The sequence below is a fragment of the Lissotriton helveticus genome, chromosome 3_1 (assembly GCF_964261635.1).
Source record: "Lissotriton helveticus chromosome 3_1, aLisHel1.1, whole genome shotgun sequence".
NCBI lineage: Eukaryota > Metazoa > Chordata > Amphibia > Caudata > Salamandridae > Lissotriton > Lissotriton helveticus.
This window is the reverse complement of record NC_136061.1, coordinates 2095084779-2095101299: the sequence shown is the minus strand read 5'-3', so window position 1 is coordinate 2095101299 and position 16521 is coordinate 2095084779. Positions and strand designations below refer to the sequence as shown.

The following is a 16521-nucleotide window of genomic DNA, read 5'->3' as shown; positions in this document are numbered from 1 at the left end:
TTCAGGGACTGAGACGCAAATGAAACAGAAGGTCGACTATTTAAAAGGGCGCCGAGTACACTCCGGGCGAGAACACAAGCCCGGCCTGTGCGAGGCTCATGCCCGCGCCCCAGTGCCGTGTGCCAGGCTTTAATGGCTCCGTCTGTTGACTGGTAGGGCCCTGTGCTCTTGGCTATTGACTTTAGAAAGCATTGAGACTAGATACGTGTGGGTTAAACGGTGTCCTTCACCTCCTTCGTGGCAAGGCTTTACTGGAGTGGAGATGCCTTGGCCTCACGCTGCAGCCGCCTGAAGTGTCAGCAATGACCTCGGGGGCTCCAGGCAGGGAGGGCCGATGCAGGTGGAGGCCACGATCTCTCCACGGGCAGTTCTTGCCGTCAGCTCAAGAGTCCTTAAGCTCGGGCTGGGAAAGGACCATCTGCTCAGACAGTATTTGAAGCGCTGTTTGATATTCAGTGAGGTAACAAGCCAAGGACAGCGTGAGGGGGGCGGGAACAAAGACACGGACAGCGGGAGGGAGGTGGGAAAGAGGACACGGGCAGCGTGAGGGGCCGGGAAGAAAGACACGGACAGCGGGAAAGGGGACAGGAGGATGGAGAACACGGCCAACGGGAGGGGGGCGGAACAGGAAACCAGGAAGTAGTCCGTAAATGAGTAGATAACGTGGAGCAGCGGAACTATACTGTAGTTGGTCGGTGCTGCTTCCTGAAAACGGAAGCAAAAGGAAAATTATGTTTTGGACCACCAGCCAACGAATGAGCTACATACAAATAGCAATGCCAGATTTAACCAATGGCAAGCTGAAACACAAATATAAATTCAATGGGTGGAGTTTCACCACTAAAGTATATACAAGGTCTCGAATGCTCGAATATATATATATATATATATATATATATATATATATATATATATATATATAATATATATATAATCAAGGGCAAGTGGTACAGGAAACTATTAATTTGAGGACAATAAAGGAATTGCCTACATTTCTGGTGGTTCGTTACTGTTTGGCAAAAGCGACTGCACTGGCTGACGGAGCGTCTCTATTGTCTTGATCTATACATATACACATACATACACACACAGCTCTGATCTGGCTGGGGAGCCCTTTCTCCTGTCGAACATTTCAGTACTGTGGTACCAGGACAGGTACTGAGCAATCAGATTTTCTGGCTGCAACGCAGAACAAAATGTTGCGGCCACCATTGTTGTCTGCTGCATCTTTAATACCATCTAATAAATTCCCCCTTAGTGGACACCAACGTTTTTCTGGTTAAAGACAAACGAGAGCAGGTCAGGATAAGCAAAATTGGCTTGCAAAAGAATAAACTTGATTATTAGGCATACTGAGTTGATTATTGAATTTGTTTCAGACATCAATAAAAAGAAGATCAATTACTCTCTATATTTCAGGGCAATGTCAATGTAAAAAGTGGCACAAAGAGCACACTCACACAGAGTGACACTTCAGTTTCTTTTGCCAGAAAAGCTACCTCTATCAGGGTCCTGAATTTCAGACCCATTGTCTGCAGAACCTGTCTCAGCATAAATAGGGCTTACACCCTATTAAGATAGTAACTACAAATGGTTTTTAAAAGAGGTGGATTTATCCAGCTCAGTTTTTATGATAGCGCATTCATAAAAAAGAACCCTTTCTATAGCGCAAACCTAGTCATAATTCAGTAGAGGGCTGTACAGTGTCAAACACAAGCATACAGTTAACAAGTTAAACGGGAGATAGGTGGTTTGTGAACTGTTCATGCACTGATGTACTGTTCTTTAAAGAGGTGCATCTAAAACCGCTTCCTAAATGTAAGCAGCATTTTTACAGTCCTCATGAATACTGGGATGCTGGTTCTAGATCCTAGTTGCATTGATGGAAAAGGCATGCTCCCTGGCTGTTATTTCTTTTTACACATCTCAGGCTATCAGATGGTGTCCTGGCTGCAAGAGCACTGAGAACCACCAAAGATGGTGAGCTTGTATTACTCATGATAGCTTTTTAAATGATGCAGCTGATTTTCAAGATGGTGCAGGCCTGGCAAGGGGAGCCAATGGAGTTCCATCAGGATGGGGGGAGGGGGGGGGAGGGAGGAGATGAGACTATTTCTTCAGGCACTGGATGAGATGTGATGCCATGCTTAGGAGAGAGTCCAGTGTAAAGCCTAGGAGGCCATTGAGAAGGGCATTGCCACCATCCAGTTGAAAGAGTGAGGGCTTGAAAAGCAGTTCTGAAGGCACTTTCAGGGAGAAACAGGTTCACTTTCCTTAGAAGAGACAGCAGGTGTAATGCTATTTTTTGGCAAATTGTTCCTGGAGGGCGAGGTCTGTGTGAAGGGTCAATCCAAGTGACTAGACATTCAATGAGTCTGGGTTCGAGCTCATCAAAGTTCATGTCCTTGAGCCAAGTTTGCATTGTAGCCTATTTGTTATTCTTGGCAAATACGAATTCTGTCTTGGTTCGGTTGAGCTTCAGGTTGGTGCTCATCAGGTCTGAACTACTTGCAGGTAGTGTTTGAGGTGCTGGCTATCTGAAGCAGAGGAGCCTTTAAAGTAAAGTTGCGAATCATCAGCATATTGGAGAATCCTCATGTTCTGATCTGTGAGAGCAACAAGCAGCTCTATCAAGAGGTGGAAGGGATCAGGGGACAATATAGAACCCTGGGAGACTCCGCAGGTAATCAAGATGTTTTGGGACCTGTACAAAGTAATGTACGTAGGAACAAGAACCAGTGAGGGACATTGCAAGTGAATCACATTTGAGACTCTAAGGTACGTAGGAGGGTGGCATGTTCGATTGTATTGAAGACAACTGAACGTTACAGCAATATCAGTAAGCAAGGGTCCTCTTCATTTGTGGCCAGGAGGGAATGTGTAAGGTACCAGTCTCCCTGCAGCAGGGCAATGTAAAGTCAGACCTGGCCGTGCAGAAGATGCTTAGCATTAATGCGAACGAGAGGTGAACATAGAATACTTTTTCTGTGATCTTGGTGAGTTACGGGCCAGTACTGGCGAGGTCATCCGCATGTAGTGTGGGTTTCTTTAGAAGTCCGATCAAGCCTGTCTTGAGAGTTTCTAGGAAGATGCACAAGTGAGGCAGGCATAGACAATTGAGCGTAGGGGGAGAGTGCTTTCTCAATGAAAGCTTTCTTGAAGGAAGTGGGTAAGACATCTTCATATGAGGGTTGTATGACAGAAGAACGCATTGCTGAACCAAGCGTACCTCTGTAATGCGGTCCGAACCATGAAAAAATCTTAACCATGCCTTCCTTTACTGAGTAATTTAGTTGTAAGGCATTCTTGGTACAATTATATGCCTGGTAAAGCTTACCACTACACCTACCCCCGCTCTAAGCCCTAAAATCCTATTCCCTATCTCAGCCCCATGCTGAGGCCTAAAACCAACTCCTTCCTCCTTCTCCCGTACTCAGCCTTAAAACCTGCCCCCTACCAAAACAGATCCCACCCTGAGCTCTAAAACCCTACCTACCTTTAAAAAGACTAACCCAACCCCCCGCCCTGAAAACTAAAACGGACCTCCACCCCTAAAAACGACCCCCTTCCCAAATCCAGCCCCAGCCCTTGAAACTACTCCGACCCTCCACCCACGCCCTGAGCCCTAAAACCCTGACCCTTCCAAAAACTACCCCGGCTACCCCACCCGAGCTCTAAAACCATTCCCCACCCCTACAAACTACTCTCCCCTGCCCCCAAACCCCACTTACCTGTCCGCATCCAGAGCAGCCTGTTCCGACGCCTTCTATCGACACCCATCCAGACACTAGACCACTATCTGTTTTAACCATGCCTACGCATGGTTAAGGCAGATGCGTGGTTCAGGCTAGCGTTGACGCTTGTGGGGAAACGGCATGCGTGGCTCAGCCTGTGTTGTGAAGGCAGTTTTCCTAATAATAGCTAGATCTGGGCGAATGTAGTGTTTCAGCAAGATCTGCAAAGGCTTTGAAGGATGACCAAAACAGGTCTACGAGAATGTGGTGGAAAAGAGGAAGCAGGTTTAGTGTTGTCAATGTGCTGCCGCATTTTTGGTGTTTTTTTTTCAATGAAGAGATTGAGGACATTGCACTTTTCTGTAGAGTGAAGAAAGGTGGGTTCAGCAGGAGGTTGGTGCAGTGTTTGATTTTCTTGAAATTGTTCTGCTTTTGTTAGCGGCTTCCGTGATGGAATTTAAATCTATCTCCATGTAGATCCACCCCATAATATATTCTAAAAAGAATGTACTCACAGGTCTTGCGCATTTCCTGCAATGGTTGGAAGCACATAGTGTTTGTTTAAAAACCCTTAACACACCAAAAGGGCCCTTGCTGTCATGCTTCATCTTGGGGATCTTCCCGCCCACTGCAGGACGGGGCGTGCTACTACCTACGACTACTTGGGAGCACTGATGTTCAGTACTATGTGAAGTGTAGAAACATGTGAGTGGAAGGGTCAGGGGTGAGTGAAAACTGTTAAAAAGTACCTGGCTAGTACCTATGGATCAGTACTTTTTATATGCCTTACGAGCTGGTACTATTAGAAGGGTGGGTTGAAGGTGTCCTGCTTTAATGAGTGATCCCTCCTGTGCATGTCAACATGTTTCGAAGCTCACAGGCTTCTTGTTCAGGACAAAACGGATCCCTTCATTTCTCACCATGGACCCTTCCACTCACATCTTTCTACACTTCACTTAGTACTGAACATCAGTGCTACCACGTAGTCTTAGGTAGTAGCACGCCCCATCCCGCAACGGGGCAGGAAGAGCCCCATGATGAAGCAGGACACCAAGGGCCCTTTTGGTGTGTGAGGGGTATTTAAACAAACACTATGTGCTTCCAACCACTGTAGGAAACAAGCATGACCTGTGACCAGTGTTCCCAGCAGGCTGCGCGCATGCGCTCGCGCGCACGTCTGTGACCACCAGCGCGCATTGACCTGTGTGAAGCGCGCACTCGGGACAGCCCGCTAGAACGTTTGCGCCGCCGGATTTAAACGCGAGCGGCGCCAATAACAATAATTTTCTGTTTGGGGAAATGGTGTTAACACAGTGCAATAGGAGAGCACAAAAACGTGATGTCAAAGCATGAGAGGGTATTTTGGAAGCAGATTGGCAGCCTCTGCAGGCGTTCAGCAGCAAGCACCCCTGCACTCGCTGCTTTTGTTTTCTAATGGAGCACGGCAGCGGGCTGTTTATGGGCCTTCGTGAAAGTATTTGTTAATCACAGCGCCTGACTGCTGCGATTAACAGGAATACTTTCACATATGCCCCACAATCGGCCCACCGCCGCGCTCCATTAAGACCAGAAACGCAGCGAGTGTAAAAACAGGGCGTGTGTTTTACATGTCATGCTTTTACATTTGATGTATGTCTTTTCTTAATGGAGCGCGGCGGTGGGCCGATTGTGGGGCATTTGTGAAAGTATTCCAGTTAATCTCAGCAGTCAGGCGCTGCGATTAACAAATACTTTCACAAATGCCCACAGTCAGTCCGCAGTTGAGAAAAGAAATGCATCCAGTCCAAAAGCACAGCGTGTGTTTTACACGTGTGCTTTTGGACTGGATGCAGGTGGCATTTGTCTTCAGGCGCACATTCTCTCTCCAGTGGGCTCAAAAAGCTTCAAACTTATCAAGGATTATTACATGGAGGTCTCATCTCTGCCTGGCCACCGGGTAGTTCATTTCTCGTAGCTGGAAAACCGAGCCCTCCACTTGCAGAGACAGACAGAGCTGAGGATCCCTGCAGCCAATAAAATGGCATTTTAAGCCTACAATCTTTATGAGCCTGAGCTGCTGTGCACCACAAGGCTGAATATTCGGGGTTAGATAATGGCTAGTGACGTGATCCATATTACAGGGCAGTCAGCCTAGTGTGGGGTCTGTGGCCCTCGTGAGAAATAAAGATTCTAACTATCGGAGAAGCGCAGGTGCATGGAGGGAACCGGACAGACATTCCGACCAAAGTAGGATGATTTCTGAGATAGAATGCATGTGCGGGTGTAAACTGGGTCACTTTCAACTTTGTGAAAGTGACCTAGTGGCTCCTTCCTGACTGCGTGGAGGGAGGCCTGCATAACTTTAGGGTGACGCTGAACCCTCCACCCTAAGGCAGGTGGAAAGCTGCGAGCGGCCAGCATGAGCTCCAGGTGTATGGCTTGCCCGTGCCTGTTCTGTCCACTTTTGTCTCTGTGGCTCATTGAATGGAGCCAGACTACCTCTGCGACCATGAAGCTAAGGACAGTGTGCGACAGGCTGCTAGCGCTGAGAAGTGACCTAAGGGAAACCATCATTCTCTCCTGCTTCACCTCATTGCGCGACTGATTTCCTGCACATCTAGCCTCGGGATCGTAAACATGCAGTCACAGGACGAGTTGAGGGTACGGGTCAGACAAAGATAACAAAAAAATAGTATAAGAAATGAGAAAGAGGTGACGGAGTTGGAAAGAAATTAAGAGGACAGGAATGAGACAAGACATTACGGAAGGAGAAATAAATTTACAGGACGGCATACCAAGGGAGGAGAAAGCGATAGGGAGAGGGAGAAGAGAAGGGCAAATGTTAGAGGGTGGAAAGACTGCAGGCAACGAGATAGAAGTATACAAAGAGAGGCGAGAGAGGGAAGAAGAGGGAGGCTAAAGACACTGATAAAAAAGGAACGAAGGCCTAAATCTAGGAGCCTACTGCTCTAAACCAGTGGGTAGGACTCGGAGACTGATACAAGGGAGGACAGAAAGAGCTAAAAAGAGCAGATGAGGAGGGCAACAGACTGCTAAGTAGGAGGAAAGAGGCTGTAAAGACAGTGATGGGGAAGAAGAGATTTGAAGATGAGGATAGAGAAAGAGAGAGGAAAAGATGACGGATGAAAAGAGGGAGGATGCAACCAGAGAGATAGAGAGAGATAATACATTCTGGAGACTGGTAGAATGATGTGAGTTACCAGCTCCAACTGTACTCCAACTGACAACTACTGACCTACCCCAGGAAGCGGGGTGCGAGGGTTAAGGCGGTGGGGACAGCACCACTCACAATGTGTCTGCCGCTGATTTACATCAGTTTCTTATTATTACCCATGTTAAAAATTTGACTTCAGCTTCTACCATGTTGTAACTGGTCAGTCATCATCCCAGAGCCTTACTGTAAGTCACAGTTCTCCAGGGTCCATCATCAATGTTTTCTCTCAATGACCCCCCTCCCCAACTCTTTGCAATCACCTTAAACTTAATTACATGTCAAATCTAACCAGAAACTAATGTTAATTATTGAAAGTTATAGAAACAGGACCATGCAACTCAGCACATCACAGCTGGTAATTATTCAAAGGCTGACATGTGCTACTGTAGTTTATCCTGACTTCCTAACCATTGCTCATACACCATAAACTTTACCAGCCAGCGTTTAAAGTGAGACTATAACTCCCAGAATGCAATGTCATGTTGGCTAAAAAGCCAATCCTCACAGCACACATGATGGAGCAGATGTAATTTCTGTCAGTTACATTGGCAAGCAACTCCTTATGGTCCTATCTTTTATTGCAGCTTTACCTCACAATAAGCAAGTTAGAATAAAGGAATTAGGTTATTAACATTGCATAATCACGTGTGGAGAATTGTGACAGCTTTAAATCAAGAAATTGGATAATTCATGGAACGCATAGTTTGACTGTCACACTAAAGTGTCACTCAAAGAGAATGGAATGACAACATTTGAGATTGGCATTTACAAGTTTGAGTGTTCTTGACAGCTATGTGCAGTTTGTATTTATTTATACTGCACTACCACATGTTTAGGGCGGAACAACTTTGGGTTTTGCGCTGGCGCTTCCCAGCATTCTTTTTGACCTTACTGCAATAGCAACTGATTATGCCTGAGACTGAGTGACAGCAAAATCTCCTAGTTGCACTTGCTATGCAATGAAATTAGCTTTTTAGGCAAGCGCACAGGTCATGAATGGTCATATCAATGAGCTGGTCTTCTGAGCAGCTGCAGTGCCTGCCTGCTGTCTTATACTGAGCACTGCAGTCACTCAGTCTGTCTGTGGTCAGTGCCTGCCTGCCCTCTTCTACTGAGCACTGCAGTCACTCAGTCTGTCTGTGGTCAGTGCCTGCCTGCCCTCTTCTACTGAGCACTGCAGTCACTCAGTCTGTCTATGGTCAGTGCCTGCCTGCCCTCTTCTACTGAGCACTGCAGTCACACGGTCTGTCTAGGGTCAGTGCCTGCCTGCTGTCTTATACTGAGAACTGCAGTCACACAGTCTGTCTATGGTCAGTGCCTGCCTGCCCTCTTCTACTGAGCACTGCAGTCACTCAGTCTGTGGTCAGTGCCTGCCTGCCCTCTTCTACTAAGCACTGCAGTCACTCAGTCTGTCTATTGTCAGTGCCTGCCTGCCCTCTTCTGTATCGCTTTGTTCGCCCTAAGTGTGGCAGGGTATGCTCAGACGTGAGTCCCTTGTTCACTTGGCCACTGGATTCAAGATAGCCTGGCTGATGAGGATTATGAATCCGAAACCGGTCCCAGGATGCTGGTTTCCGGTCCAGGGAAGAAATGGCTTGGCAGTTCGGGCTGGACTGTTCCCATGAGGCAACAGGGTCAGACTGATTTGCATATAGCCATGTCTGTACTGGGGTGGCTGAGTGAACTAAAGAATGGTGATGGATTAAACCCAGATCAGTTGACTGGGGGTGAGTGTTTGATTTGTTCAAACGCTCCGTCCATCATCCCCTTTTGTATCGCTTTATTCGCCCTAAGTGTGGCAGGGTATGCTCAGACGTGAGTCCCTTGTTCACTTGGCCACTGGATTCAAGATAGCCTGGCTGATGAGGATTATGAATCCGAAACCGGTCCCAGGATGCTTGTTTCCGATCCAGGGAAGAAATGGCTTGGCAGTTCGGGCTGGACTGTTCCCATGAGGCAACAGGGTCAGACTGATTTGCATATAGCCATGTCTTTACTGGGGTGGCTGAGTGACCTAAAGAATGGTGATGGATTAAACCCAGATCAGTTGACTGGGGGTGAGTGTTTGATTTGTTCAAACGCTCCGTCCATCATCCCCTTTTGTATCTCTTCTACTGAGCACTGCAGTCACTCAGTCTGTCTATGGTCAGTGCCTTTTCTTCCGTTCTCCGGTGCTTTGCAGCAGTATTAAACTCTTCATAGAGTTTCTTGTTGCTTCAATAGGTGTAGTTTCTGATATTAATGTTCCCCTGGTCTTCATTGCTTAATTTTGCTCCTGAGACATTGTCACGCATAGTCGTTGAAATGTCACTCATAATTTCTCTGAAATTAGGAAAATGTCACACATAGTAATCTGAAACCTCGCAGCTATGTGCATCTGCCACTTAGATGTTTACATAACATGAACAAAGTTTTAAAATATTGTGCGTGAAGGCTTGCAATTAGCACTTTTGCAAAAATCGTGCTTTATCTTTTTTGCAAGTTCTATCCAGCTTTACGTGCATCTTACAGCTGCTTCCAATCAATGTGAATATCAGGTTAGAATTAATTGCAAGCAACTGGCTTGTGCTTGCAGTTTTTGGGTTTGCATGAAAGGTTTCTTCGGGGAACCAAAAACTTTGTTTTGACTGTATTTTGCGCCTCATAATTATGCCATTGACTTATTTTTTGGTGTGCTTCCTATAAAAGCTATTCAGCATGCTTTTTCTGCTTTTAAAAGAAACAAGGGAGATTGTATGAATCAAGGCAAGAAAGTGGCGTTGCAAAAGATGACTTAAAACGTGGCGCTTTACAGTGCATGCAAAGGAGTACTTGAGAATTTGTAAAGCACACTGTTCCTCATTACTAATGGTCCTTTAGCTCCAGTTACCACATATCATAATTATAACACAATCAATTGTGTAAACATCAATGTTCGTTTTTATTGTGTGCTTTAAATATCGCACATAAAACTAGGCCACTGGTAATGAGGGTCTAAATCTGCTCACTTCCATATTGTACCAAGGGCATCCACAGATGTGGTGCAAGCAAACAGGACTTTGGGTAAGATAGTCTGATAAAAAGACATTATATAGCCGCCTACTTAGTATACATTCTTTCCAGCACTGTGATGGGCCTCACAGCGACCCAGAAAGACCTCAATAAACATGTTTACGCACCATTCAGCTCCAAAAACCTTCTCACGCAAACTCCTAATATCATGTCACTGAACATCTGTTATTCACAGTTATTGATCTGTGTCAGGGCCAGAAGCCAATACCAAACAACCTGCTTCTGCTGTGCAGATTCTAACTTAGCAAAGGGATCCATAGCAAAGGACAAGAAGGGGCCTGTTGGACAAATACTGCTGATTACTAATCCAAGGCACAGGTGGGAGGAGGATGGGGAAGATGAGAGGAAGCTTTCAGAGAGGATATGTTGAAAAACAATACAGGATTCTCAAAGTAACTTTCACTAGAATTGTGAGTTATTTCATTGTAGGCCTAATAGGGCCATTCACGGTATTTTTGATAGACTGATATGATAAAAGATGAAGCGCCTTTGCAGGATCGCAAGGTGTATTCCTCAGAAGATGCAGTACAAAGAACATAGGAAACTTTTATTACATTTAGCTCAATCCCATAATGTTACAACTTCTAGATATGCTCTTTTATATTTACAGTAACTGTCCACAAAGCTTATAGACAGGACTTAAAATGGAATGAAAAAACTAGGGGGTCTCTTAAAGGGGTGTGACCGATGTAATTAAGGGCATGGCTTAAAAACACAAACTGAAAATCTGTGCTTAGCAGTGTGCTCCCTGAATGGTACTTTGCTGCTTCCGTCACTGCATCCAAAAGTATAATACAAGTAACATTACACCAACAACAAGCAAGGACTATTGGCTTTGTCATCGGTTGTATTTTGCTGCTTCTTTCTCTCTGCATCCAGCTATATAATATAACAAGCAGCATGCCAGATGCCACCTGCATCAAGTCCAAAAGCACGACGTTTAAAACAGTTTATGCTTTTGGACTTGATGCATTTCTTTTCTTAGTAGAGTGTGGCTGCGGGTCTGATTGTGGGCCTTTGTGAAAGTATTCAAGTTAATCTCATTTTATACACTATCTTTGATGGGATAGCCTGACATTACTCAGTAGCTTGCCCATCAAATTGTAAATAAGCACGGAACTTATTTTGTTTATGCGTTCTTGTATAGGCTCCCAACATTTCCCCACCCAATGAACATTGCTCCAGTTAGGAATCTTTAGTAAAATCTTATGATGGTCCCACCGGTGGAGTGTTGTGCTTTTCTAAACCCGAAGTGTACTTGTCTGTGTAACTAATTCATGTCATGGCAAGCGTAACCAAATTGCAAACCTGCATTAAGACCCAAACATGGCGCTGTATGTCTGGAAATGCACAGTCTTTTCACTTTTCCAAGCAAAACTTTGGAGTGATATTTGGCGCTGCATGCACGCGCAGTCTGGTTCCTGGCGCACATAGCCATAACTTCAGCGCACAGAGACCCTACACTGCCGCACACAGAGGAAAGAAATTAGAGGGAACATTGCCTGGGACTACATTATTTTTGGAATATATTATGGGGTGGATCTACATGTTTATGGAACAATTCTAGAGGAGAACGTATCCACCTCCAGTGCCCTTTTGGACACTACCTCTTCACTCCCTTTCTTGTTTTTGTAGGAATTTGAATCTAACCTACATAAGTTTACTACGCAATCTACTCTACATGTCTGAATGTCAGAATGTACCAATAGAAGCCCTGCACTCCATGTGGGCATACATTGCTGGATAAAAATCAGTCATTAAGCCATTGTTCTGGTGTTAAGTTACTTCTAAAAGAGGCTGTTATCCTGTGGTCAGCCATTGTGGTTTGACTGAACTAATTTGATGGCAGATCCTTCTATGCTCCGGCCCCTGGCTGCTTTGCCTCATTTTCAGCAGCAAAGCAATTGACTAGTGCAAGACACAGCATTATTTAAAGTGTTGCAGTCAGACATCTTCTAAAAATGGCCATCCACCGTATTTAAAGTGCCACTGACCTCAATCCACTACTAATACGGTGAAAGGGACATCTGCCACTTTTTGGCAGATATCCCACATCTGCCCACCTCTAAATAAAATCAAGGTTTTTTTTCAAAAAGGGAAAAATACAGGTCCTTAACCATAAGACAAAAAAAGCTACGGCCGTAAGCCCAGCACTGTATACAGAGGGACCTCATGTCTCAGGTCCTGGTACCACGGGTCCATCATCGAGTCAGGTAGCTCCTTCCACTAGCCTCTGTAGATGAAAAAGGTTTATAGAGGCTGATGTATAAACCAGGTAACTGTTCTAGTTCAACAACAACTTTGACCCTTTGAAGGAAGATGCGATACCACTTCTTCAGTATTTTTATCAAACCTTCCCATTCAGAGTTTGAAAGTACCACAGATACCAGAATGACCAGGAGTTGAATGCACAGCTAGCTTTTTAGAGTGGAATCAAAGGAACGTAATCTCTTATCGGCTGTCTGTCAAACTATCATTTCAAAACCATCGTACCTTAATATGTGCAAAATAATGAGGTCAAAAATATCAATAGGGTAAATCTATATCGGTAAGCATTTGATTACTTTGCTGAAATCCAAACCAGGGTGCTTTGACGATATGCAGATCTGCAAGGAACATAGAATGCTAGTAAGATTAGTAAATCTATACTTGCCTATATACACTTATCTTCATGATCTTTGGGTTCTCGATATCTTGCTCACAATACTATGATACAAATATATTCTTGAAACTATATCCTGATGGAAAACACATTAACAAGTACAGTAGTGGAATAAAATAAAAAACCTACCATCATAGAAAGCCGGAAAGGCTTGCATCTGCTCATGGGTATAGTAGCAGCGTTTCCAGTAGAACTTCAATATTTCTCGAATTTCTCGTATAATAGGACATAGTTTCGCCCTCTCAAGCTTCTCTAATCGTTGCAATTCAGCTACCAGCTGGAAAGAGGATGAAATGTAACAACTTCTCATAAATAAATCAAGTACATTATTTAACAACCGAATACCTCAATTACATTTTATGCACCTGGAAAACAAAAAATGAATATCTGAAAAGGATTCCAAACATAAGATTAACAAAAACACTAATTTAAGGACAATCTCAGTTGTAAGACAATGAGAAAATGTGGTTTCTTCCGCTTTTCAGTCATCATAGATGTAGCTGCCTTGTCCTAACCCCCAGTATATCAATCTTTCGCAGTTTGGCAGTCCTAGGGAAATTTCACCCGAGAGCTTACATCTCACAAAACTCAGTCCGTAAGTTAGAGGGACCTCGTTCAATGCAGGTTATATTATGTAGGCACAATTACAGATGTGGTTATATGAATATATATTTATATGTGCAAACACATTACATATTTATTGGGGGAATACACAATATAATATTGTAAATTGATCCTATAGTGCCATAAAGTGTTTGGGGTAACAAACGACAAGGTCAAAGGCCGAGTGTATTGTAAATGTCTCCATAAGCCTCACAATAGCAATACAGCACCATATTACTAATGTTACCTTGCTGTGCATTTGAGGTTATGTATTAATATTTTGAACCAGTTAGTTTGAAGGGTCCCCCCCCACAGGGATACGGTTTTAAGAGACCATTAGGTGGAATACTAAACTGTACTGTCTGGTTGTCTGTGGTAAAAAGACTGCATATCAGAGGGCAACCAGCACCAAGATTCTTGGCATTTCATCTAACAAAATCCCTGATTGCAGGCTTCAACAGTGAAAAACCAATCCACCCCTAATGTATTACACGGTAAATAAATCCTGCCTATAGCAAATCTTCCACCCCCATGGTGTATTCGGTTGTGTCACCAACATCAAAATTGCCTACTGCGGTAATCTGAAAGATTCAGAGTAACATACCTAGCTACAGCCTTTAGAACAATGTGATATCAATTTATCCCTAAGTTTGCCTGTAGCATATGTTTTTCACAGAAAGTCAGGCCTTCGACAAAACGTTTCATTATAGAAAGACCACACCCAATGACTAACAACTTCTGTGAACCGATAATGCATATAGCCTATACCATTGGCTTGACACTATAACTAACAGAGGACTATTGAAGTGCACATCAGAAAGATACCAACCCGCATGCCTAGGATTATCAAATCACAAATATTTACAAAATTAGTGTTGGCAAAACAATACATAACACCCCTGAATAGGGCCTAACAAAAATCATGAAAGTGATAATCTCCCCAGGGTTTGTCAGAGTGTTAATCAAGAGCAAAACCACTGCCTACTATAGACATCTGAAATAGCATGCAACAAAATACCCTTCTTTATCTTCTGACATTATGTGATAGCAATCCACTGCTACAGGCTTACTGGCTTTAACAAATGCTTTTCACAATTAATAAACCAGACGAACAAAGTACTTACCTTCGGTAACGCTTTTTCTGGTGGATACAATATCTGCCTGTAGATTCCTCACCATGTGAATATCCCCCTGTGTCAGCAACGTTCGGAAAATTCTTCTGTAGCACGCCGGCGTGGACGATGTCACAGGAGTACGGCATCGCGCGCGACTCCACTGACGTCACCGACCCCATAATAGGCCTACGTCGGCGTGATGACATCAGTTCCGCCCTTTTTTCCGTGCCTTCGAGGCACACGGACGGACCGACAACAATATATATAGATATATATATATATATATATATATATATATATATATATATATATATATTACCTACTGGCGGTCGCCAGTAGGTATATATAGTTAGGATTTTTGAAAATTCTATGTCTAATAACTTTGGCGTTTGTGGACGGAATTGGCTGAAATTTTCTGGAAAATGGAACATTTTGTTTCTGAGCAGCCTCTGAAAATTTGGGGGGGGTTCGTCCAGGGGGGGCCGAGAAAAAAGGGGGGTCCCAAAACGTGTTTTTAACATTGAGTTTTCCATAGGGCGGTTGGCCTCACTTTTAGCCCGAACGGCTGAATGGATTTGCACGAAACTTGGCAAAATTGTAGGGACTGGTAGCCCGATGTGCCTTTTGTAGGTCTCAATATATGTGCTCCAGTGGATTTTGAGAAATTAACTTTTAAAAAAAGATATATATCTGTAACAGCGGACCGGGCAGCGCTCCAGTTCGCGTACTTTTCGCGTAACGGAACTTCGCGTAGCGAAGCTGATTGGCTCTCCGGTGTCTGTCAACATTCTAAACAGTCCGGAGCGGCCGCCATCTTGTCTCTCGGGAGGATTGAGAGACAAGAGGAGGCCAAAACAAAGGTGGAAATAACCATAAGGGGGCATAGTAGATCCTCCCTGATCCCCTAGGTTTAATGTGGAGGCTTTAAAAGGGCCCCGCGGGGCAAAAAAAAAAATTTTTTTTTTTTTGTTTTTTTTCGTGGTTAGCGCCCGGTCCGCGAACCGGGAAGCGTTCTAGGCAGCGTACTATAATGAAAAATGAATGATAGACTTTTCAAATACTGTATGTTAATTGATTGTTGGTTTTGTTGATTATTTTTTAATTTTTTTATTTTTTAAGCAATTATTTATTATTGTGATTGTGTTTCAACATTTAATAACATTTCTAACATTTCACTAGTTTATGAATTACATATAAAAATGATTAAAGACTCAAATAATTTTTTAATATTACATATAATTTTATTTTTCGGATTGTTTTTCAAAATTTAATAGAATGTCTAACATTTGACTGTCAGATATGTCCTCTTGTTGAGTGAACATAACTTCCCACATTTGACCGTCATCATAATGAAGTAAATGATCCACAGATTCTACACATTGAACTAATTCATGGTCCCGTGATTCATCCATGAAATCTGAGTCATCATTGTCCTCAATATCTTTTTCTGTGTTGTTCTCCAGAACAATTTCGAAGGAAATATTCTGCTCTCCTTCCATTTTCTTGCTGTAATTTGCATAAAAAATAAATATATCAGTAGAGATAGGGCACTGTTGGGTTTAAGTTCAGACAGGTACTTGTGAGTTTATAACAGAGAAGTAATCTATGGGCACTGTATGGTTTCAGGCGTGAAGTAGTACTATTAAAAAGTGCCTGTGAAGAAGCCTAAGTAAATTCATAATTATACCACAGAAACCTAAATCAATCCATAATTATAATAAAGAAGCCTTTCTCAATGTCTAACTCTAACAGAGGGATAGTATATAACTATCTGAAAATGTTTTCAAATTTATAAAATAATATCTCACCTTCTAAAAAGAAGTTTAAGTTGTGAGTGAAAATGATCTTGCAATGTAATTCAGGAAGTAGTAGTCAAAATGGCTGTGTTTCTCTCTCTTTCTTTATATATATTCAGGTACATAACCAATCAAATGTCAGGTAAAAAAAGTAGAAAATGAAAGTAACATTTTCATTGGTTGTCAATTCCAACACTTCAGATGTGTTTTGAGAAGTAATTTACCTCAGGGTATTTAGAGAGGTCTACAGGTTAAATGGTTAAATGGAATTCCAATCAAATTTGTGAAAATGGTAGGGATTGGTATGTAGTATGAGCTAATCTATATTTGGTGAAATTGTCTCCAG

The 16521-nt window shown here is 43.4% G+C and overlaps 1 protein-coding gene across 6 annotated transcripts in view; it reads right to left on the bottom strand.

The window, feature by feature from the left end:
• The window catches only part of LOC144825271 (protein regulator of cytokinesis 1-like), a 1077791-nt gene that overhangs the window by 593580 nt on the left and 467690 nt on the right, over positions 1-16521 (bottom strand). For all 6 annotated transcript variants that reach the window (XR_013609370.1, XM_078684109.1, XM_078684108.1 and 3 more), the window contains one exon: positions 12791-12938. Coding sequence is in view for 5 of the 6 variants with exons in the window: in XM_078684109.1 (XP_078540235.1) it covers positions 12791-12938 (148 nt within the window). In the remaining variant the exon portion in view is untranslated. The remainder of the gene's footprint in view (positions 1-12790; positions 12939-16521) is intronic.